Source organism: Lutra lutra, chromosome 3 (assembly GCF_902655055.1).
Source record: "Lutra lutra chromosome 3, mLutLut1.2, whole genome shotgun sequence".
Taxonomy (NCBI): domain Eukaryota; kingdom Metazoa; phylum Chordata; class Mammalia; order Carnivora; family Mustelidae; genus Lutra; species Lutra lutra.
Window position 1 is genome coordinate 13021647 of NC_062280.1, and position 26992 is coordinate 13048638.

The following is a 26992-nucleotide window of genomic DNA, read 5'->3' on the forward strand; positions in this document are numbered from 1 at the left end:
ATTTTTTTAAAAGATTTTATTTATTGGGGTGGAGTTGGGGGAGAACAAGCAAGAGCCCAAGAGCCAGGGCAGAGAGAAGCAGACTCCGGGCTGGGCAGGGAACCTGATGCGGGGCTCGATCCCAGGACCCTGGGATCATGACCTGAGCCTGGAGGCAGATGCTTAACCCACTGAGCCACCCAGGCATCCCTAGATACTTGATTTTGTTTTGTTTCGTCTTTAAAGATTTTATTTATTCATTTGACAGAGACACAGCGAGAGAGGGAACACAAGCAGCGGGAGTGGGAGAGGGAGGAGCAGGTCTCCCATGGAGCAGGGAGCCCAACGTGGGGCCCAATCCCAGGACCCCGGGGTCATGACCTGAGGCAAAGACAAATGCTTAATGACTGAGCCACCTAGGTGCCCCTAGATATTTGTTTTTATCAAAACTAGACTGTAACATTAGCATAAAATAGGATACGTGGAATTCTTTATTTGGTACTATTTTCTTTCTGAAGCAACACCACAGATTAAGGACCAAGGACATTTAATTGTAGTAGTAAAACGGAGTAACTCTTAGGATCATAAAAGTTAAAGAAATGACTAGATGGAAGTAGTCTGTTCCCAAAAACGATTCCTAAGTTCCAACATAAAATTTCCATTCGGACTCCTATCGGGACCTTCATTTTGCCTCGCACAGTTCTAACAAATCCTTTAACAGCTGAAGAACTGGAAATGAGGAAGATATCGACAATAAAGTAAAAGACCAGCTTACCGTTGCAGTGAAATGGCTCGCTACGTGTTCTGCGGACGTGGGGCAGGACTCACCGCCATGCAGGTGAGAAGGGATGGAAAATCTTTCAAGCAGTATAGGCTTCCTAGACTCCCCTGAATCTTTACACACAGCAGCAGGTAATGAGCCTTTTCTCAGGCCACGGCACTTACAGTGTTCTTCCCAACAACTCAACACGACCCACAGCCACTTTGCTTACCACTTGTATTGACTTGAATATATCAACAATGTTATAAAAACCAAACTATCTAAAAAGGTATTCACTGAGAAGTCTTGCTTCCAATTATCCAATTGAAATTTATTTAAAAGCTCATTTTTATACAACTGAACTGAGATGTCACCTTTAGCATGTGGCACTGATACATGAGAATGAATGCAGACAGGCAAAACAGAAAGTTCGGAAACAGACACAAATACAGATGGGCATACTTACGGGAAAGACTGAAAATACAGAAGTAAAAAAAAAAAATTATGTTGATCCCTGAAGTGAATCTCTTTGGGGTAACTTAGCTTTAAGATAGTACAGAATTTTTTTTTTAAGGTTAAAGTCTCCACTTACTGTTTTATCTCTTTTCATTTTCTTAGAAGGTGTTTCTTTGCAAACAGGAGCTGATATAGCTCTATTCTGAGATGGACTCTTTTGGCTCAAGATGACTTCCTCAGTGTCCTCTTCATGTTCTTGGGCAACGCCATCATCATCTTCTGAGTTGGAAGCAGAATATTCACTTTCACTGTCAGAATGAGACCTTGGAACTGGTGGGGGAAAGCAAGTGGGAAAATTTGAGAGTCTGACGAGAGGCACTGGAGGGTAATGGAAAGAGCGTGGACTTTGAAATAAGAGAATTTCACTTCTGGTTTTGTCACTACTTTCTGATTTTCCCAGAGCTAGTTATTATATAAAGTTTTCTGAGCACCAGTTTCCTCATTTCTCAAATGAAGCTCACAGTGCCTAATTTATAATGAACCATTGTGAAGATCACAGCGAAAGGTATGCAAAGCAACTAAGAATGCCTGACACCCAGGAACTGTCAATCGTACGTGGTATCGTTTTTTCTTCTTCCTTGCTAACGAACTCCCATTTTGTAAAATGTGGCAATGTTTCTCACCCTAAGGAATAAGTCATCATGGTAATTATCTTTTCTTCTGCCAGATACTTGTTTTCCCAGCCTCTTCTGCAACTAGGATTGGCTATGTAACCCTCTGATCAATGACACTTGAGGGAAAATTTGCTAGAAGCTTCTGGGAAATATTTCCCTCACTTATGGAGGGAAAGCCCCTGATTTATACCAATAGCTTAAAGGTAAAAAAGCCATTTGCAACATGAAGCATCAAACCAAAAGAGGAAAAACGCTGGTGACAGAACAAGAAGATAGGAAGAACCTGGGTCCTTTATGACACTGGAGTTACCTCAACCATGAAATGGTCTATCCCTACACTTTTCATGATGTGAGATAAGTATATGTCTACGGCTTAAGCCATTATTGTAGAATTTTCTGTTGCTGCCTATACAAAAAATACCATCCTTAATTGACTCAATAAATGGTAGCTACTATTCTAAGTATTACTAACAGACAGGCACATTCCATCCCAGAGCTGATATAAGCATTTTATTTTTAAACAAACCATAGCAACCTCCATTACTCCCCAGAAATAATAAAGCTAGTTTTACACTCATGAAGAATAAAACTATTTTACACTCAACAAAGTAAGTATAAAGCTTTTATAAAAAGTTAACTTCCAAAATAAGAAAGTTTTTTTTTTTTTAAAGATTTTATTTATTTGACAGACAGAGATCACAAGTAGGCAGAGAGGCAGGCAGAGAGAGAGAGAGAGGAGGAAGCAGGCTCCCTGCAGAGCAGAGAGCCCGATGTGGGGCTCGATCCCAGGACCCTGAGATCATGACCCGAGCCGAAGGCTTTAACCCACTGAGCCACCCAGGCGCCCCCAAAATAAGAAAGTTCTTAAGCCAAATCAGTGTATCAATTTCGAACAACACATACATTTCAGAATATCTAGAGTCCACATATAATAACACACAGGTCTAAAGGAAGAGAAAAAAGGATTTGATTTTGGGAGCACATACCTTAGCAGAGTCATTTTTATACTGACTGCTGCCCACGGCAGATGCATGGGTTAAAAGTAGCAGGAGGAGCCAGAAAACGCTTCTACCTCATTGACATGTATACTTCTACATGTCTGGTGGGGACTGAGAAGGAAGAGGAAGTTTTACCTTCTCTCTAAAAGGGATGATTCTTTTTTTTTTTTTTTTTTTTAAAGATTTTATTTATTTATTTGACAGAGAGAGATCACAAGCAGACAGAGAGGCAGGCAGAGAGAGAGAGAGAGAGAGAAGCAGGCTCCCCGCTGAGCAGAGAGCCCGACGCGGGACTCGATCCCAGGACCCTGAGATCATGACCCGAGCTGAAGGCAGCGGCTTAACCCACTGAGCCACCCAGGCGCCCCTAAAAGGGATGATTCTTGATCTCAGGGTCGTGAGTTCAACCCCATGGTGGGCCTAGAGCTTACTTGAAAAAAAAAAAAAAAAAAAAGGACGGGGCGCCTGGGTGGCTCAGTCAGTTGGGCATCTGACTCACTCTTGATTCTGGCTCAGGTAAGGGTCTCAGGGTGGTGAGATGAAGCCCCACACGGAGCTCTGGAGCTCCATGCTCCGCAGAGAGTCTGTCTCCCCAACGCCCCAGCATCCGCCCCACCGCCTGCTCATGCACTCTCTCAAATGAATACATCTTTAAAAAATAAATTTAAAAGATAATAGCAGCTAACACCGGTGAAACGCACCTCAAGGTCAAGCACTATACTAAGCACTTTTGACATCTTTTATTTCCATTGGGGCCGGTACAATTCTCACCCCTATTTTGTAAATGAAAAGCCTGAGCCACAGAGAGGTCTCTGTAAATGGCAGGCCGAAGATAAAAACCAAGCAGCCTAAGACTAGAACCAACATAAACCAGGACTGCTCCTTGTTTAGGTGCTTTTTGTAAAAACTCAGTTTCAAAAGAAATACATACCTATTAATCTTTTCCTCGGACCACTAGGTGCTGTTGACAGATTTTCACTTTTATCGCTGTTCTGTTTAAAAATAAAGCAATACATTTTCATTAATCAAATAATAATGATGACATGTAAATTAATGATGGATGAGTGGAAGAGGCTAGAAAAGAAAAACGTTTTGTTTTCTTTAGACTACCTTTGAATTAGAAGACAATGACAAATGACTCTGTTAGGAAAAAATAGCAGAAAGCAACAAAAACAATGCAACAAATTCCAAAGGATTCCTACAGTGATTCTAGAAGTTGTATTCCAGACATCTATAAAGTATTTTCTATTACGTAAGAAAAAACAAAAGTATATGAATTAGCCTTTTGAACCACTTTCACCCATCAGATTAGCAGAATATTTCTTTTTAAAAAATTGATAATATCCAATGATAATGAGTAGGTGAGGAAATGGGCACTCGTATACATATGGCAGTAGGCCTTTAAATGTGTTTGAAATTTACTGGTGTTGAAGTATCACCTTCTGTGAGGAGGAGAGAAAGACCTCTACATTTTACTCCATTATGTTAAGATTTTTAAGCACTTCACGGAAGTATAAAGTCTGTTTTTCTTTTCCTCCACACAACATAATACTCTAACACCAATAAATTTCTATAGCACATTAAAACGCCCACTGTTGTATAATGTTAGTATTGATAAAAGATAAAGTCCCGGGGTGCCTGGGTGGCTCAGTGGGTTAAAGCCTCTGCCTTCGGAAAAGGTCATGATCCCAGGGTCCTAGGATTGAGCCCCACATCGGGCTCTCTGCTCAGGAGGGAGCCTGCTTCCCTTCCTCTCTCTCTGCCTGCCTCTCTACCTACTTGTGATCTCTGTCAAATGAATAAATAAAATCTTTAAAAAAAAAAAAAAAAGATGAAGTCCCTGTGTTATTTTGGCAATATGAAATTATGACAAAAAATTCACGTTTGTTGTCTTGTAATAGGTTGTTAGTGTTAATTTTAAATGTTAACACAAACTGATTTGGGATATTAAAAATAGTACTGTAATAAATGAACTGAGCCCAATGGATTTATAAAGTATATGAAATTTTCTGATCCAGATCCTTAAAAAATGTTTTTACATTTTGCACATCTTGATCCACATGTGCATACAGCATACAACTGAAACAAATTATAATGAAATAATACTTACAAAATAGACATTCTCAATTTTATTCTCTCATTTTTTAAACTGCAGGTCATAGCCTACTAAACTCATCTCAAGACTGAAAGGTGAGACAGCTGCCTCCATATAGATTAATTATCAGGGATGGGAATACCTGTGTCAAAATAACTGTTGTGGAAAATTCTTGCTCAAAAAGGTAAGGCTATAAATTAATAAATAATGACAGTGTTTGCTACAGAAATTCTTGCAAAGTACCTTATCTAGACAGTTTGCTCATTTGGGCAACCTGGTCTCCCATCAGGATAACAGATAATTCAGCAGGGCAAGCAGCTAATCCAATAAGAGTTCATTCTTCAGGACTCAGTTCAAGACCCTCTCTTTTCTGTGTCCACCAATCCTCAAATATCATATAATGAGTTTTGTCTATACATATCAGTTTCCCATCCTGATAGCTGTGCGTAAGCCTTTTGAGTCCAGATCTCCAAGCCCTATAAATATTCTCTCCTGAACCCCCCACTTCTAAGACAGTGCACTAAGACTGCCACTGTGATGTTGTCTCTCATTGTGGTAGGTCTTCTGATGGTTTCTTGGGGGAACTGACAAGATCCACTTATGTGTTGTGATCCACACCTTGAAAAGGAATGTGCTAATATATCTATATTCTTGACTGAATTATGGGAATGAGTTTTGTTCTTTCATGGTCATACAGTATACACAATATAATACAGGAAGAAAGCATTATCAAAGACAAAAGGAGGCTCTAATATGTCTACTCATGTCTACTCTCACATCTAGACTTGCCTAAATAGGACATTTGTACACAGGCCATAACCATGACCCTGAATGTCTATACTCACATTCTTACAAGGAGTTCCCCAAACTTAGCATATGCACAATTCCAGGCATGTCAAAATTTATAGCCATCAAGCCTGGACACACTCACACATACTCATTGTGATGGGTTCATTGATGCCCATCTGGGCTTGTTCATATCCAGAGAGGGCCACTTGACAAGGCATAATGAAAAAACAAAAACACAAAGGGAAGAATAAAAATTGTCAATTCTTTTCAGCTACCCTGGAACGAATTTACCAAAACCAACCTGGTATTCAAATGTAAATTATGAAAGGATATACTAATGGATTTAATGGATCTTGGCATCAGTCCCACAAGAAACAACAGAACATTATGTATAAAAGAAAAGCAAAGCAAAACCAAACAAAACCCATAAAATTGGGGCGTCTGAGTGGCTCAGTGGGTTAAAGCCTCTGCCTTCGGCTCAGGTCATGATCCCAGAGTCCTGGGATCGAGCCCCGCATCGGGCTCTCTGCTTGGCAGGGAGCCTGCTTCCTCCTCTCTCTCTCTGCCTGCCTCTCTGCCTACTTGTGATTTCTGTCTGTCAAATAAATAAATAAAATCTTTAAAAAAAAAAACAAAACCATAAAATTTCCAGGCCAGTTCTACTAAGGTGAAAATATCCAGAGATAGTTCTGACAGAAACGGCACAGTGGTTGGGTGTAGAAGACCTGGCTTCATTTTTCATCTTTTCGCTTTCTGAGTTAGATGAACTCAGACAATCACTTCCCCTCTCAGAACCTCGGATTCTTTTTTTTTTTTTTTTAAGATTTATTTATTTATTTATTTGACAGACAGAGATCACAAGTAGGCAGAGAGGCAGACAGAGAGAGAGGAGGAAGCAGGCTCCCCGCTGAGCAGAGAGCGTGATGTGGGGGTCGTTCCCAGAACTCTGAGATCATGACCTGAGCCAAAGGCAGAGGCTTTAACCCACTGAGCCACCCAGGCACCCCAGAACCTCGGATTCTTCATCTAATGTAAGGTGTCCCATACACTGAGATGAGTGCCTAGCTGTCATCATGTCTTTGTAACACTAACGTTTTTGCTTGTTTTCAATCAACCACTTACCTTCAACTGAACTTTGTCTGAAGCAGAATGCCCTGAAGAATAAAACAAAAAGGCATTACTTACCACAGTACTTCAATTTTCATCATAGTCTAGTTTCATTAAACTGCTCCACACTCTCCATAAACTGTGACTTCCAAACCCCGAAGCCTTATTTCAAATAGAACGTGGCAAAGCAGTTCCTTCATGACCATTCGGCTAACTCAAGCCAATGATAAGAGGGTTTTGTTTTTTTTTTAATTAACATATAATGTGTTACCTGTTTCAGGGGTACAGGTCTGTAATTCGTCAGTCTTTCTTTTTTTTTTTTTAAAGATTTTATTTTATTTGTCAGAGAGAGAGGAGAGCGAGCGAGCACAGGCAGACAGAATGGCAGGCAGAGGCAGAGGGAGAAGCAGGCTCCCCGCCAAGCAAGGAGCCCGATGTGGGACTCGATCCCAGGATGCTGGGATCATGACCTGAGCCGAAGGCAGCTGCTTAACCAACTGAGCCACCCAGGCGTCCCTGTGATTCATCAGTCTTACACAACACACAGCGCTCACCACAACACATACCCTCTGATCACAGGGTTTGAAGAGTATTTCTAGTTGACCCTGTCAATTTGCACAACTTCAATCAGCACAATTATTTCCCCCTTTTATTGAGAGCTAAATATGGGCATACTAAGGCACAAACTGGGTATTAACTATATTTTGTTGAATGAATTTTCAGAACAGTAGAGAGTATCTAGCAATGCATTTAGATAAAAAAAAGAAGCATAACTTGAAGCAATTACGAAAACTCTATTCAAAGAGCTGAGATAGAATCTTACCCTTGCTACACTGAGGAATGTTTATCATAATTTCAGGATCATTCTTCAAACTGAACGAAACATTTTTTCTTGGTGTGTTTGCTAGTTCTGAAGCTGTAAACAGACAAAAGTATATAAAACAATCTTCAATGGATGACAGCAGATGAAGGTGGAAATAGCTTTATTTCACTTACATAAGTTCTTTTTTTTTTTAAAGATTCATTTATTTATTTTAGAGAAAGAAAGAGAGAGAGAGAGCGCCCATGTGCTAGAGAGTAGGAGGAGGGGCAGAGGGAGAGAATCTTCAAGCAGACTCCCACCAAGCGCGAAGCCTGACGTGGGGCTCAACCCCACGACCCATGAGACCTGAGCCAAGATCAAGAGTTGGCTGCTTAAAAAAAAAAAAGAAAGAAAGAAAAAAAGTGTGGGCCACCTGGGTGGCGCAGTGGGTTAAAGCCTCTGCCTTCGGCTCAGGTCATGATCCCAGGGTCCTGGGATCGAGCCCCACATCGGGCTCTCTGCTCAGCAGGGAGCCTGCTTCCTCCTCTCTCTCTCTACCTGCCTCTCTGCCTACTTGTGACCTCTGTCAAATGAATAAATAAAATCTTAAAAAAAAAAAAAAGAAAGAAAGAAAGAAAGAAAGAAAAAAAGTGGTTGCTTAACCAACTGAGCAACCCAGATGCCCCTCACTTACTTAATTCTTATGGAAAAACAAAAAGGAACCTGCCTGCCACTATCACCAGGAAGATAAACAAACCTGCCCATCTTAAGAGCACTGCCTCTTACCTTTGTTTGCTATGTTCCAAGCATCTTAAGTCTTCTTTCAATTATCTACAGGTGTCTCAAGAAAATACAAATAAACAGTTTTGGCCTTACTGCTTTCTATAATTGTCATTCTCTCTCCCTCTCCTCTCCATTGACTTTACACTCTTTCCATTTCTTTATCATACATGCTTGAGGCATACCTTTGCTAGGGGTAAGAAAGAATGGCCAGAAAATAGGATCTAGAATCAAATGGAAGCTGTGTATGTTTAAAACTCTGCTTTAAAAATTCTTAACTCTCCCACCACATGTGGTATATTTTATTTTGTGTCTAAAGTTCTGTAATACATGTGAATAATATATAAACTATAATAGAGCACTGAACAGATGGCTGTTTCTTCATCTGAGCAGCAGATTAAATAGTTGGTCTAAAATATAGGGCCATTTAAATGAAAACTATAATCTTTACCTTTAAAGATACTTATGTTCTCAATAGCATGAGAGCCATGTGGAATGGAGCCTAACTAAGGAATGGATTTATATTTCCCAATTTAACATACACTGGCCCATTGTTCACTGAGAAAAAAAGGGATATACTATTCAAATTATATCCTTGCCCCCTTTTCCTTTTAAAGGAGAAAGTATACTTGAATTTGTGTAAGTTAAAGCCACTTTACTGACTCAAATTCTTCCTAACCTGTTTCACAGTTTTAGCCTCCAAACTTGAAATGGATCCAGAATACCCAGGACCGTCTCCACAAATGAACTGCCTTCTTTTTTCTAACTAACCTCCTTGGTCTTCTGTATCATTTACTAGAAATTTTTTTTTTCTTTCTTTGAAATTATTCCTCCATTTGGGTTCTATGACATTATTCTGGCCCACAGCTACTGCTGGTAGTTATTCCATCTTTTCTCTGCTTTCTCCTTTGCATATTCTATCTCTAAGTATTCCTAAAAACCAGCCCTTTGCTTTCTCTTCACACCAGAAGAATGTACTATGTTTAGATTAAAGGCTGTTGATCTAAAGGATAGGAAAAAAAGCTTTACATCAACAAAAAGCTACATTAAGCACAAAGTGATTTAGCTGGGATCATTTTGGTTATATGTTGCAACATGGAAAAATTCTGTTTTTAAGTAACTCTTAAACTACAAAAGGGAAAGAAAAGGAAGAACTGAAGAGGAAAAAGAGTAAGAGACAGTTAACCACATACGGCTCTTGACTCTACTAATAAATTGAGGCATAAATTGTTTGTCTTTTTCATTTTTCTAATAATTCATTTGTACTGTATTTTACACAGCTGGTCTGCAACATATCGGAAATTATAAAATAAAATTGTAAAATCTTCTTTGCTTTCTCATTAGGCTATTATTTATCCTATCAACCAATCTATTTTTTAATTTCCCTAAGGTCATCCCTTTCTACAAGCTTGCTAAACTCCTTCCTGTTCTCTATTGGTATTTCTACCAAGTTTGCTCTTTAATTGCTCTTTTGCTTGCATTCATTTACTTATCCAAGACATGTATTTTTTTTTTTTTAAAGATTTTTTATTTATTTATTTGACAGAGAGAGAGCACAAGCAGGCAGAGAGGCAGGCAGAGAGAGAGGAGGAAGCAGGCTCCCTGCTGAGCAGAGAGCCCGATGCGGGGCTCGATCCCAGGACCCTGAGATCATGACCTGAGCCGAAGGCAGCGGCTTAACCCACTGAGCCACCCAGGCGCCCCCCAAGACATGTATTTTAAAAAGCCGCCCAGTCTAACTCCTAGTGTATTTCTAGTCCTGTATCTTCATTAGCCCAATTACATTTAACCATTTATACACAGCAGTATATGACTTTATGGCAGGTTATAGTTATCTAAAAACTACTAAGGCTGGAGCGCCTGGGTGGCTCAGTTGGTTAAGTGTCTGACTTGGGCTCAGGTCATGATCTCACCATCCTGGGATCAAGCCCTGCAGGGGGCTCTATGCTCAGTGGGGAGTCTGCTTCCTCTCTCTCCCTCGGCCCCGCCCCTGCTCTCTTACTCTCTCAAATAAATAAAATCTTTAAAAAAGAAAAAAATACTAAGGCCTTCTACTTCACTGATATAATTAGATGTAAATACAATTAGCAACAATACTAAATAAGTATTTAAAGACCATTACAGAGGAGCCTGGGTGGCTCAGTGGGTTAAGCCTCTGCCATCAGCTCAGGTCATAATCTTAGGGTCCTGGGATCGAGCCTGGCATCAGGCTCTCTGCTCAGCAGGGAGCCTGCTTCCTCCTCTCTCTCTGCCTACTTGTGATCTCTCTCTCTCTCTGTGTCAAATAAATAAATAAAATCCTTAAAAAATATTAAATAAAAATTAAAAAATAAAGACCATTATAACTAAACATTAGTCCTAACTAAAACACGGATTTTATAAAGTATGATCAATTTCAAATTATCTAGAAAACCATCTTTTCATTACTATATATATATTTTTTCCTTCTTTAATGATTTTATTTATTTGACAGAGGGAAAGAGACCATGAGTAGGGGGAGCAGGAGAGAGAGAAGCAGGTTCCCCACTGAGCAGGGAGCCCGATGTGGGGCTCAATCCCAGGAACCTGGGATCATGACCTGAGCTGAAGGCAGACAGCCAACCAACTGAGCTGCCCAGGCGCCCCCATGACTCTATATTTCTTTCATTTGTGTTGACAGAAATGTACAACATAACAATACTTAAGTTTCTTGCATCCCATATAATGGAAGACCTACATCATGGTTATTATATGCATGTTGAAGATCTACTAGGAGAACTTCCACGTGGCTACTCTTCTGGGGCTCCTCTCCACTATTAGTTCTTTCTCCAATGTTCTTTGTCCTGTTTCATGGTTCTGGGGTTTCAGGTTAGTCTTGGTGTCTATCTGATCCTTTCTGTAATAATTGTTTTAGCATTTATTCTCTGGTTTCTCAGCGATCCTACACAGAATCCAGTCATTTTTACAAATCAAAAAACTTTCAATTTCTTTTTTTTTTTATTTTTATTTTTAAAGATTTTATTTATTTATTTGACAGAGAGAGATCACAAGTAGACGGAGAGGCAGGCAGAGAGAGAGAGAGAGGGAAGCAGGCTCCCTGCTGAGCAGAGAGCCCGATGCGGGCCTCGATCCCAGGACCCTGAGATCATGACCTGAGCCGAAGGCAGCGGCTTAACCCACTGAGCCACCCAGGCGCCCAAACTTTCAATTTCTTGATGTGGATTATAAACACTAAGAAATAGATCAGTTACTATAAATTATGGTACTTGCCATGTTAGTTTCAAAATTAATAATGAATTTCATATTAAACCTTTTAGAAAAACTGCATTTTGCAAATAATTATTATGTTCTATTACATAGGTCTTATAATTATTTCTCATATGTCCCTCATCAGTATCAACACTTAAGTTTCTCACTTGATCTTAAATGTTTACGTGGTTACTGGCCAGAATGACTGCATAAAAATACATTACTTCAGAAATACATGTTGGTGTTCTATAATTACAGATTAAAAGCCCTATTACACCACTATTACATTTTACCAGGTGGTTAATTATTATTCCCTTACTCTTGACTTCTTGGTGTCCCAAACCTTCATATACTTATGGGCCTCCTTAATTTTCAAACTGCTTTCACATGTTATTTCCCTTCCTCCAAGCTTTTAAATCTAACCCCCATACCACAGAACCCAAATAAAGTTTAATTTTAATGTTGTATGTAATTTATTTTAGTCTAGTTTTTAAAAATCAGTAATTCGTGTGTAATTAGTGTAAGTGGTAAATTGAGTAAGAAAATGTCACAATAGCCCATTTGTAACAATTTATAGTTTTCTACAATATAAACATTTTTCTATACATAGTATAAAATTCTTATTTAATAAACTCAAAATATTTGTGATTTCGGCGACTCATATACTTAAAAATTTGTTCAGAGCCTGTGCTACATGTGGGAAGAAGATGAAGCCAGGAATCCTAAGATGAGAACCTTAAAACCTAGCTGGGAACAGAACACATATATGAGCATGAAAATCTGACTTTATGTATGCTTGAAAATGTGATTATAAAATGACATACCTCATTCTTCTAGGGAATGCAGTAAGATGATAACTGTGGGGAATGTGGTGAAGCACACCTTCTTAGAAGAGCAACTTACCTAATTTAGCCATCTTTTCAGAATGTTTTCTGTTCTGAAAAGAATAAACTTTATTCCCACCATCTGCAGCAGAGCCATTTTTCAAGGATTCTAAAAGAGAAAATGCAATATGTTTTGGAAAAATAAGCAATAATAACAGAAAAAAATCTTTACTAAAAACCTAAGATTTTTACCCCCTATTGTCTTGCATAAAGGTTTAACAATACATATTTATACATAAAGTATTTTTAGAAATACAAAAGAACTGTTTATATAAACTTGAAACACAGAAAACCTATTATTCTTCACAATAAACACACACACACACACTCACACACACACACACACACACAGAGCTCCCCTCCCAAAAGCCCCTCCAGACTGAGGGATATACATTCATCATACTGTTGACCCTAAGGTGGGAAAACCAAAGAGACTCTAGTATGTTTTCTTTCTGAAGCAAATACACGAAGTGCGATGGAGCTGAGGCTGAGATTTAAATAGTTGTTACACGGTTGCAGCTCTCTATCGAGATAGTGACTTAATTTCATGCAATCATCCCCTTAAATGAAACTGCTACCTGCGACATACCAGATGCACATGGCTAGTAGCACAGCAATTCTCAAAGTGTGGTGGCGTCAGGTATCTCAGGTCCCCGAGGCCAAAACTGTTTCATAACACTAAGATATTATTTGACTTTTTCTCAATCAAGAGTGGAGAATGAGGGGCGCCTGGGTGGCTCAGTGGGTTAAAGCCTCTGCCTTCGGCTCAGGTCATGATCTCAGGGTCCTGGGACGGAGCCCCGCATCAGGCTCTCTGCTCAGCAGGGAGCCTGCTTCCCCCTCTCTCTCTGCCTGCCTCTCTGCCTACTTGTGATTTCTGTCAAATAAATAAATAAAATCTTAAAAAAAAAAAAAAAACAGAGAGTGAGGTATTCCAGATGTGTGACGTGTGATGATGTGTGATGACAGCACCATCCTGTGGGTTAAAATGGAGTGTGAAGCAGATATAAAAACTCAGTTCTTCTATTAAGCCAGACATTAAAGAGATTTGCAAAAATGTAAAACAGTGACTTCTTCACTTATTTCTTTTGAAAATTGTTGTTTTCCATCTAAATATACGTAATTTCTGTCAATATGTAATGGGCTTATTACTGTTATTACAAAACAGTGCCAACTTGTCCAAAGTCAGTGCTCACTATCCTTACTGTTTGAGTCCCCATTATATAAGCACTAATACTTGGCATTACCCAGACTCCTTAATCTTTGCCAATCGAGTGAGTGTAAAAATGAGTCTTATGGGGAGAGCTGTTTTCAGTTTCCCTTTTCCTAATCACTAATGAGGTTGAACATCCTTCCACAACTTTATTTCCAAGGAAAAAATACCTTCTTTATCCTGTGACTTGCCATCTTACTTCTTTATGATGACATTTGATGAAGAGAAGTCCTAAATTTTTTTTTCAAAGACTTTATGTTTTAAAAGCAGTTTTAGATTAGAGCCAACCTGAATAGAAGGTACAGAGGTTTCCTATAGACTTTCTGCCCTCACAAATGCACAACCTCAACAACCCACACCCGCATGGTAATTTGTTACAATCATGAACCTACACTGACACCTCTTTAACATCCCAAGTCCACAGGTTATATTAAGGTTTACTCTTGGTGTGGTACATTCTATAGGCTTTTTTTTTTTAAGTTTTTATTTAAATTCTAGTTAGTTAACATACAGTTACCCAATATAGTTAATATTGATTTCAGAGGTAGAACTTTGTGATACAGGCTTACACATAACACCCAGCGCTCATCACAAGTGCCTTCCTTGACACCCACCAATCCTTTAGCTCACTCCCCACCCACTTCCCCTCCAGCAACCCTCGGTTTGTCCTCAATAGTTGAGAGTCTCTTATGGTTTGCCTCCCTTTTTTTTTTTAGTCTCCCTCCCCTATATTCATGTTTTGTGAACTCATGACTGAAATCATATGGTATCTGTCTTTCTGATTTATTTCACTTAGCATAATACATTCTAGCTCCATCCATGGGGTTGCGGGCGGCAAGATTTCATTCTTTTTGATGGCTTCCTATAGGCTTTGACAAAAGTCTAATGACCTGTATCCACCACTGTAGTATAATACAGAATAGTTTCAGTGCCCTAAAAATTCTCTGTACTATACCTAGTCATAGCTCCCATCCCCTGACACCTGGCAACTACTGATCTCCTCACTGTCTCTAAGGTTTTGCCTTCCCTAGAATGTCATATAGTTGGAATCATAGCCAGTAGCCGCCTTTTCAGATTGGCTTCTTTCAATTAATAATAGTATTTAAGGTTCTTCCATATCTTTTCATGTCTTGATACCTTTTTTTAAGTGCTGAATAATATCCCACTGTATGGATGTATCAGTCTATTCTTTTTTTTTAAAAAGATTTTATTTATTTGACAGAGAGAGAGATCACAAGTAGGCAGAGAGAGAGGGGGAAGTAGGCTCCCCACTGAGCAGAGAGCCTGGCATGGGGCTCGATCCTGGGACCCTGAGATCATGACCCGAGCCGCAGGGAGAGGCTTAACCCACTGAGCCATCCAGGCCCCCCTCAGTTTACTTATTCATTGTTAACTTTTTGGTTGCTTCCAAACCACTGCAATTATGAACAAAGCTTCTATAAACATCTGCGTGCAGGTTTTTTTTGAGTGAATACGAGTTTTCAACTCATATAAGTAAATACGAAGAAGCACAATTGCTAGATCATATGGTACGAATATATTTAGTTTGCAAGAACTGGCAAACTGTCATCCAAAGAGCTGTTCCATTTTGCACTCCCACCAGCAATAAATGAGAGTTCCTGTTGTTCCACAGATTTGCCAGCATTTGGTGATGTCAAGATTTTGCACTTGGGCCATTCTAATAGGTGTGTAAGTGGTATCTCCTTTTAATTTGCAATTTCCTAATGACATACAATGCTTTTAGTATATTTTCATATGCTTATTTGCCATCTGCGTTATCTTCTTGGTGAGATGTCTGGTTCCTCTGCTCATTTTTATTATTTACTTCTTCAATGGATTATTCATTCATTTATAATTATTGATTATTAATACTACATATTAATATATTATAAATACACAATTATAATGTACAGTATACTCTAAATAACTGATATATTAATTATAAATTACTGTTTAATTAATAAATAAAATTTATTAAATAAATGAATAAAAGATTTTACTTATCTGCCAGAGAGCGTACAAGCAGGGGAGCGGCAGGCAGAGGGAAGAGCAGGCTCCCCACAGAGCTCTGCTCATTTTTTTTTTAAAGATTTTATTTATTTATTTACATTTGACAGAGAGAGAGAGAGAGCACAAGCAGGCAGAGAGGCAGGCAGAGGCAGAGAGAGAAGCAGGCTCCCCACTGAGCAAGGAGCCCGATGCGGGGCTCGATCCCAGGACTCGGAGATCATGACCTGAGCCCAAGGCAGCGGCTTAACCCACTGAGCCACCCAGGCGCCCCAGAGCTCTGCTCATTTTTAAATCAGGTTATTCATTTTCTGACTGTTGAGTTTTAAGAGGTCTTTGTATATTTTGGGTAAAATTTCTTTTAGTTTTTTTAAAGATTTTATTTATTTATTTGACAGACAGAGATCACAAGCAGGCAGAGAGGCAGGTGGGGTGGGGGGGATTGGGGGGTGGGGAGCAGGCTCCCTGCCAAGCAGAGAGCCCGATACGGGGCTCCATCCCAGGACCCTGGGATCATGACCTGAGCCAAAGGTAGAGGCTTTAACCCACTGAGTCACCCAAGCGCCCCACTGGGTAACATTTCTTTAACAGACGTGTTTTGCAAATATTTTCTCCTAATCTGTTGTTTAATCTTGAGAAGCATTGAATTTTTTTTTAAAGGTTTTATTTATTTATTTGACAGACAGAGATCACAAGTAGGCAGAGAGGCAGGCAGAGAGAGAGGAGGAAGCAGGCTCCCCGCCGAGCAGAGAGCCCGATGCGGGGCTCGATCCCAGGACCCTGGAATCATGACCTGAGCCGAAGGCAGAGGCTTTAACCCACTGAGCCACCCAGGCGCCCCAGAAGCATTGAATTTAATTTTAGTTGAATATGTCAGTCTTGTCTTTTGATTACATTAAACTAAAAGAAATTCCTCTATAATCAAGTCAAAACCATATTCTCTTATATTTTCTTATAAAAGCATTTATTTTTGCTTTATGTAAATCTTAAATTAAGGTAATTAACTTGTTTATGATGGGAGGAAGAGATCCAGTTCTTTTCATAAGGATACCCAATTGGCCCAATGTTGTCTACTGACCAGGTGGATCCTTAGCTGAGTGGTCTCCAGCGCTACCTCTGTCATGTATCTGATTTTCATGTATGCATGAATCTGTTTCTGGCAAACTTAAAAGGCACAGAAACGAAATATTTAAAGGTACTGTGTGCTTTCTATGTAAACTAAATTAAATGCTTGAGAAATATTTGATAAAAGTTATTAACTAAAACAAATGGTTTCAAATTAGGTATGAATGAGAAACCATAAAAGATTTAAGAAAAGGGGCGCCTGGGTGGCTCAGTGGGCTAAAGCCTCTGCCTTCGGCTCAGGTCATGATCTCAGGGTCCTGGGATCGAGCCCCGCATCGGGCTCTCTGCTCAGCAGGGAGCCTGCTTCCTCCTCTCTCTCTGCTGGCCTCTCTGCTTACTTGTGATCTCTGTCAAATAAATAAATAAAATCTTTAAAAAAAAAAGATTTAAGAAAAAATTTAAAAAAATATAAAAGCATACTATACCAAGACTGCATCAAGTGTCTTTAAATGTACAATCTAATGGAATCCCAGATGCTGCATGCATTATGGATATACTGTCTAAAAAAATCCAACACCAAAATCAAAAGGTAGTGCAGTTCTTCAATCAGCTGACCTCTACCGAACTTCTAATTAAAGAAAAGACTATGTGTGTGTGTTTGCTTATATATACACACATATATATATGTTTATATATAAAAATGTTTAGAGTACAGTAGTTACCTTTATGATTTTCTGGTTCTGACATTTTGATTGACTAATTAACAATGGTTCTTATCACAATGGGCAAGAGTTTACTATAATACATATAAAACTTTTTAATAGGTTTTAAATTACTCAAAATGCACAAAACCAAAATGTTATGTATATAAAAACCACGGAAGAGGGGCGCCTGGGTGGCTCAGTGGGTTAAAGCCTTTGCCTTCGGCTCAGGTCATGATCTCAGGGTCCTAGGATCGAGCCCCACATCAGGCTCTCTGCTCGGCAGGGAGCCTGCTTCCTCCTCTCTCTCTGCCTGCCTCTCTGCCTACTTGTGATCTCTCTCTGTCAAATAAATAAATAAAATCTTAAAAAAAAAATGCTTAAAAAAAAACATGAAAGAAACTGAAGTGGGTAATAAATATAAGAAAAAATGTTTAATGCCAATGAGGGATCTTAATACTAGTTGATATAATCTTTCTAGAAATTTGGGAATATGTACGAACACATTCACCAATAATTCTACAGCTAGGAGTCTCTTCTGAAGAAATAAAAGATCTAAACAAATATTTATGCCCAAGGATAATCACTACTGCATTAGTTACAATGAAAATTTAGAAATAATCCAAAAGCCTAATAGAGGCCAACTATATTATTTATAAATTTGAATCGGTATTACAGAAATAACACTAATATTTCACACCCATTAGGAAGGCTACTAAAAAAAAAAAAGTGTTGGTAAGCATACAGAGAAATTGAAATGCTTATGCACTGTTGGTGGAAATCTAATTTGGTGTAGCTGCTGTGGAAAACATTATGGCAGCTCTTCAAAAAATTAAAAATAGAATTACCATATGATCCAGTAATTCCACTTCTGGGAATATACCCAAAAGAATTCAAATCAGGGTCTCAAAAAGATACTTGTACACCCATGCTCATAGCAGCATTATTCACAGTAGCCAAAAGGCTGAAGCCACCCAAATGTCCATTGACAGATGAATGGATAAACAAATGTATATACATACAATGCAGTAGTATTCAGCCTCAAAAAGGAAATTCTGACACATGCCACAACATGGATGAAACTTGAGAACCTTACGCTAAGTGAAATAAGCCAGTCACACACAAAAATACTGTATGATTCCACTTACATGAAGTACCTAAAATAGTCAAATTCAGAGAGAAAGTAAAATGGTGGTTGTTGGGCTGTGGGGAAAAGGGACTAGGGAGTTTTTAATGGCTAGAACTCCAGTTTTGTAAAATGAAAAGAGTTCTGGAGACTGCTAAACAATGTGAATGTATTTAATACTGAACTATACACTTTAAGATGGGAAATTTTATATTACATATATTTTACCACAACTTTTATTTATTTATTTATTTTCTCATAATTTATTTATTTATTTTTTTTTAAATTTTTTTAAAAAGATTTTATTTATTTATTTATTTGACAGACAGAGATCACAAGCAGGCAGAGAGGCAGGCAGAGAGAGAGGAGGAAGCAGGCTCCCTGCCGAACAGAGAGCCTGATGCGGGGCTCGATCCCAGGACCCTGAGATCACGACCTGAGCCGAAGGCAGCGGCTTAACCCACTGAGCCACCCAGGCGCCCCTTCTCATAATTTTTTTTTAAAAAGATTTTTTTTATTTTAGAGAGAGAGAGCGTGAGGATGGGGGTATGGACAAAGGGACAGGGAGCGAGAGAACCTCAAGCAAACTCCACAATGAGCCCAATGCATGTCTCGATCCCACAATCCTGAGATCATGACTAAGCCAAAACCAAGAGTTGGATGCTTAAATGACTGAGCTACCCAGGTGCCCCTCTCATAATTTTTAAAGAGATTTTATTTAGACACAATTAAAAATCTGATATAATCCTTAAGTTCAAAAATGGAACTGTGAATAAGGCAAAATTAAATATAATATGAATGGGGTGCCTGGGTGGCTCAGTCAGTTAAGCGGCTGACTTCAGCTCAGGTCATGATCTCAGGTCCTGGGTTGGAGCATCGCCTCAGACTCTGTACTCAGCAGAGAATCTACTCCTCCTTCTCCCTTCTCCCACTCGTGCATGCACACAGTCTCTCTCTCAAATAAACAAATAAAATCTTAGAAAGAAAGAACGAACAAACCACATATTTGTCATAGAATTTTCTAGCAGCTAACTTACAAAGAATCAAGTATAGAATTACACTGTTCATAAGACTTAAAAAACAAACCAACTGTTCAAGAGAAACATCAATAAGACAAATCATTCTTGAGAACACCTATCTAACTGCCTTGGGAAAAATCTTCTATTTAAGGCTGAGATCAACTAGCACTTCCATGCAATGATTGTTCTCAAGACTAGATGGATTAACAGACTATAAGAATTAACAGTCTAGTTCCCAGACTAGATGGATTAACAGACTATAAGAATTAAACCAGGTATGTCAAGATGTGTGCTGCTTATAAGCAGTAGCTTATAATAATAAATATCATATAATAATTTGATAAGTAAAGGGATTAATCAATAAAGTATTTAGAGGTGCTTGTTAAAAGGTCATTCTATTCCAAAGATTCTTTGCCAAATGTCCTTCTGTGTCTTAAAAATAATGCATATTTGTTTTCTATTATAATAAAAGATTAGGCAGAAGCTTATTGTTCATTATTTCAAACGAGGCTAAAAAAGATTGCAATAGATGTCACCATTTCTTCTCTAAAAAAAAAAACCTTAAAAGAAAACTCTTCTTCCTACACCTTAACTGAAACACTGTTTTCCATCATATCCACATATTGGCAAACAAGAAAAAACAAATCAAAATAGCAAAAGTCATGTCCTTGAGACAACTCTAAGTTATGAGCTCATCTGTAGTACATGCCCATAGCCAAATGAACAGCTCCATTTCCTGGACTCAGAGACTGTGTATGCACAAGGTTATGTATGTGCATACACATTCAGACAGAAAATACACACCCAACTGTTAATAGTTCCATGTTCTCTAAAAGCATGCATTCTCAATAGAATTATATTGCTCTTAATGGATTAAAAAATAGCTCCTGGTGGGAGGAGAAAGAATGTGAAAAACATCTTAGATATTACAAACGGTCTGTGGTCTTCCCAATGGCCACAGACATGTAAACTGATATATAAACAGATTTGTATCATATATGTAGTATTAAAATTTTGTGGGTGGGGCAATTAGGAGAAAACGTATAAAAGAAGGCTCTTGAGGGGATGACCTCAAGAAAAAACAGGTTGAGGAACACTGGTCTGAGGCAGTTTCCCAGAAGGTGTGCAAAACTAAAGGCATAGGTTACAGATGTGCTGAGTAACGATCCTCTTAGGCGTTTGAGCATGCCAGTCAGGGCTTGCAGAAGGGGCAGGAATAGCGGTTAGAAGCCCGAGGGCATTTATGGGTCTGGAGCATTCTCCTCCATTTATTCCAGTATGCTCCTGAATATCATTTGCTGTGAATGCTATTATGTAAGAAGCAATGAACTTCTACTATAAATATGTATTACTTTTTTTTTTAATTAAAGATTTTATTTATTTATTTGACAGACAGAGATCACAAGTAGTTAGAGAGGCAGGCAGAGAGAGAGGAGGAAGCAGGCTCCCTGCTGAGCAGACAGCCTGATGCGGGGCTCGATCCCAGGACCCTGAGATCATGACCTGAGCTGAAGGCAGAGGCTGAACCCACTGAGCCACCCAGGTGCCCCCAAATATATATTGCTTTTTTCTTAAGATTATTTTTTTTAAAGTAATCTCTACATCCAACATGGGACTTGAACTTACAACCCCCAACATCAAGAGTCACATGCTCTACCAACCAAGCCAGCCTGGAGCCTCTTTTAGAAAAAGAAACAATTAAAAAAAAAAAAATAAAAACACTCTAGGGGTCCCCAGGTAGCACAATCAGTTGAGCTTGCTACTCTTGGTTTTGGTTCAGAATATGAACTCAAGATCATGGAATTGACGCCCATGTCAGTTTCTGAGCTCAGTGGGGGGTCTGCTTTAGATTCTCTCTCCCTCTGCCCCTTCTGTTCATGCTGTCTCCCAAATAAAAAATAAACCTTAAAAAAAAATTTTTTTAAAGATTTTATTTATTTCTTCAACGAAGAGAAAGAGAGCATGAGTCCACAAGCAAGGGAAGCAGCAGAGGGAGAGGGAGAAGCAGGCTCCCAACAGAGCACGGAGCCCAATATGGGACTGGATCCCAGGTCTCTGCAATCAAGACCTTAGACAAAGGCAGATGCTTAACCGATGAAGCCACCCAGGGACCCCAAAAGACAGTTTAAAGACAAATATATTGTTTTCAATCTCTTCTTCGGCCTACCATAACAGGAATGAAGAACTCAAAGTTCTGGGGCACCTGGATGGCTCAGCCGGGTAAGCATCTGACAAGTCTGCTTGTCCCTCTGCCCTTCCCCCTGGCTCATGCTTGCTCTTGCTCTCTCTCAAATAAATAAAAATCTTAGAAAAAAAAAAAAAGAAGAAGAAGAATCCAAAATTCTACGCAGATCATGCCCTAAAAAATGTCAACTATCTAACTGGGGACACTTAAAAAATCCACTCTGCCTACTTAGTCAATTAAGGGATAATGTTTGTTTTTTTTTTATATCATGCCATTTAACACCAGGAACTAAACCAGAAGCATTATGACTCAAGTGACAAAAAGGTCAGGAGTAGCGATGATGGCCATTTATAGGTCAAATATGAGTAAAAAAGCACATACATGACAGAAATAGGTAACAGAGAAAGAGAATGGGTGCACAGAGGTGACCTGAGGAAGACTAGGAGATCCATACAAGCAAAGTCCCTATGTTTTTAATGTGGTCTCAGTTCCAACGTCTCTAGTGCCCAACAATACTGATTTTGTTCCTTGGTCTTTATTTTTTTAAGCCAACTTAAGTAAATCTGTGTTCCTTGAGCTCTAGCTAAAACATAATAAACCTAAAAAATGTTAAATATAACCCGGCAGGAATCTGGCTTAGGTGTAAAAAGAAGAAAAACAACACCAGCATGCCTAGGTTGAAGCAATATTACTTCTTGGAATGTTCTTTCTCTCTCCCTCCCTCCCTCCTTCCTTCCCTCCGTCTTTCCCTCCTTCCCTCACTCACTCCTTCCTTCCTTCCTTCAGGAAGAGACAGAGAGAGTGGTGAGCTTGAGGCAAGGAGGGGAGAGGGGCAGACAGAGAGGGAGTGAGAAAATTTCAAGCAGGCTCCACACCCAGCATGGAGCCCAACATGGGACCAACCCTACAGCCCTGAAATCATGACCCAAGCTGAAATCAAGAGTCAGATGCCCCACTGACAGAGCCACCCAGGTGCTCCCTTTCTAAATATTTCTGTAAAAACCAAAGTAATAATGAAGTGATTTGCTTTATGAAATTATTTCAAATTAGTTAAAAGTGTAAATATCTTAACAAATAACTTTAGATTGTGCTGTAGACTCTAAAAATAATTAAGTGCAGAATTGGTTGCTTATTAAAAAAAAAAAGAAGAAAAAAACTGTAGTTGAGGGGCACCTGGGTGGCTCAGTGGGTTAAGCCTCTGCCTTCAGCTCAGGTCATGGTCTCAGGGTCCCAGGATTGAGCCCCACATCAGGGTCTCTGCTCAGTGGGGAGTCCGCTTCCCCCTCTCCCTCTGCCTGCCTCTCTGCCTACTTGTGATCTCTCTCTGTCAAAATAATAAATAAAAGCTTTAAAATAAAAAAAAAACCTGTAGTTGAAATCAGTGCTTCCAACCTTTCCAACTATACATAAAAACCTTAAGCGCATGCTTTTCTGATGAGAAATATAATAACACAGCACACCTGATGAAGAGTTCTGGAGATGGATGGCGACAGTAGCACAGCATCAAGAATATATTCAACACAACTGAAGTATACACTTAATGTTAAATATGGCAAAGTTTATATGTTGTTTACAGTAAAAAAAATAATATAGTTTGCCACTGCCTAACCTATCAGACTACTGCTACGAATCCAGCAAAGCAGTTTCGGCTACTAGCAGAAATTTAAGTATACTTTCCCCACCCCAACCACCAAAATACCTTGAATATCTCGTCCTAAAACTTCCACATAATTCTGATCTTTTAAGACTTCCTGGTCATCTTCTTCCAAATCATATTCTGGCTTTTTTATTATTTTTTTTGTGTTGACCAAAAGCTGAGCTCGCTCCTTTTTTAATTTGGCTCCTATAAGAACATCCAAAGAATTAGAACACGACAGGTATAAATTCTTTCCAAATATTACATTTAAATAAGTAAATAAACTGTAATACTTATATTGTCATTATTTAAAATCAGGAAAAAAATTCAGTGTTTTCTCTTTGCGAATGTAGGTACTACTCTTCACCACAGTTTATATAAAGAAAAACCTTGAAAGTTTGTTATGGGGGTGGTGCCACATTTTAATTACAATGTATAGTTATCACTTACCCCCAATACTATTTCATGTCAGATAAGGCTTTATTATTTTTAATTTTCAAAAGTTTCAATGGAGTAAACTAAAAAAGTAGTTTTTATTTAGTTTTACTATATCAGATACTTTATGCTATATTTTTAAGTAGGTTAAAATACTTTAAAAAGTGACATAATCCATAACCATCACATAAACATCTCTTCAATTTTATAATTATATAATCAGTACCTCCTTCTCTATCAAGAATGTGATTAAGGACATCATCATCTCCCACAAACTGAACCTCCATGATCTTGTCTTCCTTTAATTCCAGTTTACTCATCATTGCCAACCTAAACAAAAGCAATAAAGAACACAAACATGATGAAAAATTCATTTCAACAACGAAATAAACATTCATATAATACATACATGTATTTATACGACATTTTAAAAAGTCTCAAGTATGAAAAAATGTATTATGCATTATTGCATTAATATTATGCTTTTGATAACAGGTAGATCAACTCTTTATCTGAAAAATGGAAAAGACAGGAAGTGGTGTCTGAGAGTTGGAAAAAGCCAAATTCAATCAAGGCAACTAAAATATAATAATAGGAAAGCAATTCTTCCTATAAAGAAAGCCCTAACCAATCTACAGAATGATAACATTACCAGAAAGGAGGTGTTTAATACATGAGAGTTTAGAGAAGGGGCAGACAAGCAAAGAATAATAATTTGGTAGATTTTAGTATCTATTCACTAGAAATAAATAGTCAATTGGGGGAAGTCCATGCATTTCACTGGTATACCAAACCTGGATCAAATAATCCTTAAGCACCCCCCTTTACTATTACCGCATGCTTACCAAACAATTTTATAGTTAGAATAAGGCTTTCTGGGTATCCTGGTAACCAAACAGTAAACATGCATCTTTCCAATACTTTTACAGTCAGTTCTTCACTGAACAGACTTCAGAATTTGGCAAACAAAAACTTGATCAACTCTTCCTACTCTGAAAAAATTTTGTTTCAGAACTATATACTACTAATGGCTTGAAACGAAATAAGGATGATCCCAACTGGCTCCTAGCTAATCTGTTTACCCCAAAAATGAATTTTTTCTCTCCTCTCTCTCCTATAAATCCTATTTTCCTTTTATCTACTAATATTAGGAACTACGGACTATGTCACTTGTGAGTCAGTTATTTGCATGCATGTAACTTACTAAAGGTTGTCAAGTTTTCTTTTGTAACTAGCACACTTTTTTTTCTTTTTTAAAGTTTATTTTTTTATAATCTCTATACCCAACGTGGGGTCAAACTCACAACCAGGAGTTGTATGCTCTACCAACTGAGCCACACACCTCCCCTCCGCCACACTTTTTTTCTAAAAAATGACATCTTTACATTTTTAAAGTTTTATTTATTTAAGTTACCTCTACACCCAACATAGGGCTCAAACACAACCTGAAGATTAAGAGTCATATATTCTTCCAACTGAGCCAGCCAGATGCCCCTAAAACTAGCACACTTAAATGGCTTGTCTTTATTTTCACTTACCTTTAAAAGCACTACACATTCTGCAGCTGGAAAATTCAGGTAGAGTCACCTGCAATTGTAAAAAGAACTTGGTCAAGGTCGGCTAATAGGAAATGAAAGCAACCAAAGAAGTTCATGAGTTTAATAAACAAGATGAATAGATAAATGCAGTTCTTACAAAGTTATCATGATGGCGTAGCAAAGGACAAAACAACCATCAGTATTTTGGCCAGGAAGTACGAGAGACTGAGAGGATCTGGACATTGGGGGCAAGTGGCTGGAAAGAGGAAGCCAACATTTGAGCACTTACTATATGCTGGACACAATTTTGAATATTCTATATGTTATTTTCATTTAACCCTCATAACAACTCTATTAAGGCTTATGTTTTGTGTATAAAGATAATACTTCATCTGTAATTTATATGACCACTGCCAGCAGAACATAACCTTTTGGGCCATCTTTCTAGTCATGATACTGCTTTCTATTACGGGGAATTTGGATGTATTGGAGGAAAAGTTTGATGCATATACATGATATTTGTATATAATAAAGGAACTTATGATTTCTTTATATTTGTTTTCTGAGGGGCTATTTGTCAGGCACCCTATTACGTACTTTCATGTACAGTAGATCATTAAATCCTCAGATTCTTTGAGATGGTTAAAATATATATAATTCCCCCAGTATACAGATGAGTAAACTTAGGTTAACTATGAAATTACTCATCCAAATTTATACAACTAGAAAGTGTGTTAGGGCTAAAACCCAAGTCTGACTGATTCCAAAGTCCCTAATCATTCTACTACACACTTCTCCTGCCATTAAATACAAATTTGTTACCTTTTTTTTTTTTTTTTAAGATTTTGTTTATTTATTTGACAGAGATCACAGGCAGGCAGAGAGGCAGGCGGAGAGAGGAGGAAGCATGCTCCCTGCTGAGCAGAGAGCCCGATGCGGGGCTCGATCCCAGGACTCTGAGATCATGACCTGAGCCGAAGGCAGCGGCTTAACCCACTGAGCCACCCAGGCGCCCTCCTTTTTTTTTTCTTTAAAGATTTACTTATTTATTTTAGAGAGTGAGAGAGAAAGAAAGAGTGGAGGAGGGGCAGAAGGAGAGGGAGAAAGAAAGAATCTCCAGCAGACTCCTAGATGAGCGCACAACTGGACTCAGGGCTAGATCCCAAGATCTTGAGACCAGAACCTGAGCCAAAACCAAGAGTTGGGACACTTAACCTATGAGCCACCCAGGCACCCCCAAATCCATTATCCTAAATGCTTGTTCTGACCTCTGGATATCATTCATAATATACCTAATTATTTTCCCACCTGGCAGTTTGCACATCCAAAGATTTCTATAGTTCCTCTGTGTTTCCAGTTGATTAAGTTAAACATGCCTAGTTCTCTATCAAGCATACTTTTAAAAGCATGGCCAGATTCCATCTAATCTACTTTGTTTTAAAATATAAACAGCTATGTTCTACAAAGGATATGAAGTAGTGACAATAAGCAAATGCAATAAAACAAATAACAAAC

At 38.6% G+C, this 26992-nt stretch overlaps 1 protein-coding gene and 1 long non-coding RNA gene across 12 annotated transcripts in view; one reads left to right on the forward strand and one right to left on the reverse strand.

Annotated features, from left to right (window-relative positions):
* ORC2 (origin recognition complex subunit 2) overlaps positions 1–26992 on the reverse strand; it is a 45845-nt gene that overhangs the window by 16994 nt on the left and 1859 nt on the right. For 4 of the 10 annotated variants that reach the window (XM_047720690.1, XM_047720687.1, XM_047720692.1 and 1 more), the window contains exons 2-9: positions 25478–25526; positions 24166–24269; positions 23568–23711; positions 12572–12661; positions 7682–7774; positions 6874–6905; positions 3799–3859; positions 1332–1525 (exon numbers count right to left, since the gene is read on the reverse strand). In XM_047720690.1, coding sequence (XP_047576646.1) covers positions 1332–1525; positions 3799–3859; positions 6874–6905; positions 7682–7774; positions 12572–12661; positions 23568–23711; positions 24166–24262 — 711 coding nt within the window. In that variant the 5' untranslated portion in view covers positions 24263–24269; positions 25478–25526. Of the gene's footprint in view, positions 1–1331; positions 1526–3798; positions 3860–6873; positions 6906–7681; positions 7775–12571; positions 12662–23567; positions 23712–24165; positions 24270–25477; positions 25533–25634; positions 26310–26992 lie in introns of those variants that run through there. The other 6 variants (XM_047720688.1, XM_047720686.1, XM_047720689.1 and 3 more) reach the window with 3 other exon arrangements.
* On the forward strand, positions 1519–12738 carry LOC125094994 (uncharacterized). 2 transcript variants are annotated; one of them, XR_007125761.1, is made up of 3 exons: positions 1519–1760; positions 5023–5146; positions 12351–12738. It is a non-coding gene; the product is annotated as an uncharacterized LOC125094994 (long non-coding RNA). The 2 variants fall into 2 exon arrangements; XR_007125760.1 differs by lacking the exon at positions 12351–12738 and adding an exon at positions 6023–6180.